Raw genomic sequence first — 2735 nt, forward strand, 5'->3', positions numbered from 1 at the left:
AAGATGAAGACATCAGACACCACATTATCAGAAGCACTGCACTTCTATACTGTGGGTAGAGGGAATAATTTTGTATTGCTTCTACCTCTTGTGTGAGAAAGAGAAAAACAGGGGAAAAGTAAAAAAAAAAAAAAAAAAATAAGGTAGAAGAAAAACATGTCAAGTGACATCCAGAAAAGAGAATAGTGTGAATACTCTTGAAATGATAAAGTTTGCCTCTGAAAAAATCAGTTGCCAGTGTAACTGGGTGCATTTAGCGGGGACTGGGAATCACTTAAAACTCACCACCAGGTTTCCTATCACCAGGACTAGCAAGAAAATGATAATACATTTCTGTTTTCCAGCCACTTCCATACATTCCCACATCATTTCAATCCATTCTCCACATAATATTCGGAATACAATCAGGACTGAATGATTGAAATCCTTCATATGCCAGCGTAAATCCTTACTGGTGCTTATTTTATGGAATTTTTTTTCATAATCACTGCCCAAAAACTGCATTCCTACTATAGCAAAAATAAACACAGTGATAGCCAAAACCAGAGTGAGGTTACTCAGAGCACCAAATGAGTTTAGAATTATTCTCATAAGAGTATTTAAGGCTGGCCAGGACTTTGCCAATTTGAAGATCCTGATCTGTAAAATAAAACACAAGAGAAAAAAGGTAAGGTCAAACACAGCCCAGACAGCACAGCCCACATAAAAACCAGACCCTGCATTTATCATGCTACTTTTACTGCAGTAATTATTTTTCCCCCAAAGTTAGGTTTTTAATTGTTTTGGTGCAAAAGTGCTGTGCTTAAGCTCCAACAGTTAATATTAGTGAGAGCAGAGAACTATCAAAGAAAGGTTTCAAATTGATTGTGCTAAGTTAGATACAAGAATGTGCCAGTCAAATAATATTAATAGCAATAAAAAGCACATGAATATAAATATCTTATGAATACATGGATGAAGGTTATGAAATGACTGAGTTTTGGACTAGATGGAATGTAAAAGACAAACACTTTTTCACACCTCTCACCAAACAAACTGAAAAGCCAGATGGGACCTACCCTCTGTACCCCCATGAGTAAAAAGGAGGTATTTAGTCAAATTAGCATTCAGGGCTGTGAAAATCTCTCAGTCATGATACAAAGGTGAAACAGAATTCAACTGCATTTCTAGGTGTGAGGACTCTGAAATACTATGAAGAATTTTGAAGTAATTAATCAATTTAGCATTATAAATATTCATGAAAGACATAAGCACAAAAGTACTATTAAACATAGATGTCTCAGAACTATTCCTCTTTCTCCCTAAAATAGAGGAAAGCACCGAAGAGCTCTCAAGGCCAAGACTAAGCCCTGAGGAAAGCATTATTTTACAAATCTCAGCTCAAAAGGAAAAGCTGCCAAGGAATCTTTGCTATCCTTAAGCTCAGGAAAACACTCAGATAATATCTGCTCCTGATTGTAGGTCCGAAATGTAGTTGAGCAGTGCCACTGTACAGACCTAATAGAGAACCACTGTACTCTCTGCTGGGTCAGATCTCCCTGGGAGCACACTGTGCCAGAGGATTTGTAGTATCCAATATACACAGTATAATAAACATACTGAAAGTATTCTTTAATATTAATTAATATTTGCTTTAATGAAATGTTCCTGTTGGCTTCCTATTTACCAGCAAAGAGAACTGATTTGACAGATTCATCAGTGAAAAAATGAGAGGGTATTTCACTGTAATCTTTTACAAATCTATACAATACACGTGCTTTAAAAAATAGTAAAGGTATCATTACCGCCCTGAAAGGTGACAGATTGGTTCCAAAACTCAGTAGACCAATCAAAACAACCAAGCTATCAAAAACATTCCACTTGTTCTGAAAATAGTAATAAGGATCTAGAGCAATGATTTTCAAGATCATCTCTAGTGTAAAAATCAGGGTGAAGACCTGGAAAGACAAAAAAAAATTCAGAAAAGATCACTGAAGAAGTCTGTCTTCTTATGGGACTGTTCCAGTATAAATACAGGGTTATAACTCCATATTCACCCTAACATAGACCTCACTTACCTGGTCACTTATAGTAATCATTGCTCTGGTTTCTGGTAACATGCCAGGGTGCTCCATAGCCATGAATAAGGTGTTCAAGATAATGCAAACTGTGATAAAGAGTTCAACAAACGGATCCAAAATCACCAATTTCACCTTCTCTTTGACTGCTCTCCAGAATGGACAACAATTCCAAACTAGACACTTTAGAGCAAAACGTTTCCACAATGCAGGACATTTCACTTTTGACTCTAGCAGAGAAAGAGGGAAAGTGGTATATGAGTAATCCTATATGGAATATCATAGTGTGAAGAAAAAGACAGAGAAAAGATTGGAAAGAAAAATCAATCTCATGTGAGCAGAATGGCATCACTGAAAAAAGTTGTTTCACTCCTACTACACAAAATAATCACAGGCTATTGCAGGTCACCATCAACAAATATCAGAAAAAGGGGATATTATCCACCTCTTCATATGTTTATTACTCTTTCCTGTGAGGCTGGGGAGGCCCTGGCACAAGTTGCCCAGAGAAGCTGTGGATGCCCCATCCCTGGGAGTGTTCAAGGCCAGCTTGGATGGGACTCTGAGCAACCTGGTCTAGTGGAAAGTGTCCCTGCCCATGGCAGGGGGGAAGAACAAGATGATCTTTAAGGTCCTTTGCAACACAAACAGTTCCATGATTCTATGATTACACTATTA

The 2735-nt window shown here is 37.6% G+C and overlaps 1 protein-coding gene across 1 annotated transcript; it reads right to left on the reverse strand.

The window, feature by feature from the left end:
- Positions 1 to 285: 285 nt before the first annotated feature.
- Positions 286 to 2283, reverse strand: LOC113979810 (sodium channel protein type 4 subunit alpha A-like; the record flags this gene model as incomplete). The annotated part of the gene is made up of 3 exons (XM_027707090.1): positions 2058 to 2283; positions 1785 to 1937; positions 286 to 639 (listed from the first exon to the last, which is right to left on the reverse strand). Coding segments are annotated over exons 1-3 (570 nt in total), but the record flags the coding sequence as incomplete, so codon positions are not given.
- Between the last annotated feature and the right edge of the window lie 452 nt (positions 2284 to 2735).

This window comes from Neopelma chrysocephalum, unplaced genomic scaffold (genome assembly GCF_003984885.1).
Source record: "Neopelma chrysocephalum unplaced genomic scaffold, ASM398488v2 Primary Assembly neopelma1_89552, whole genome shotgun sequence".
Taxonomy (NCBI): domain Eukaryota; kingdom Metazoa; phylum Chordata; class Aves; order Passeriformes; family Pipridae; genus Neopelma; species Neopelma chrysocephalum.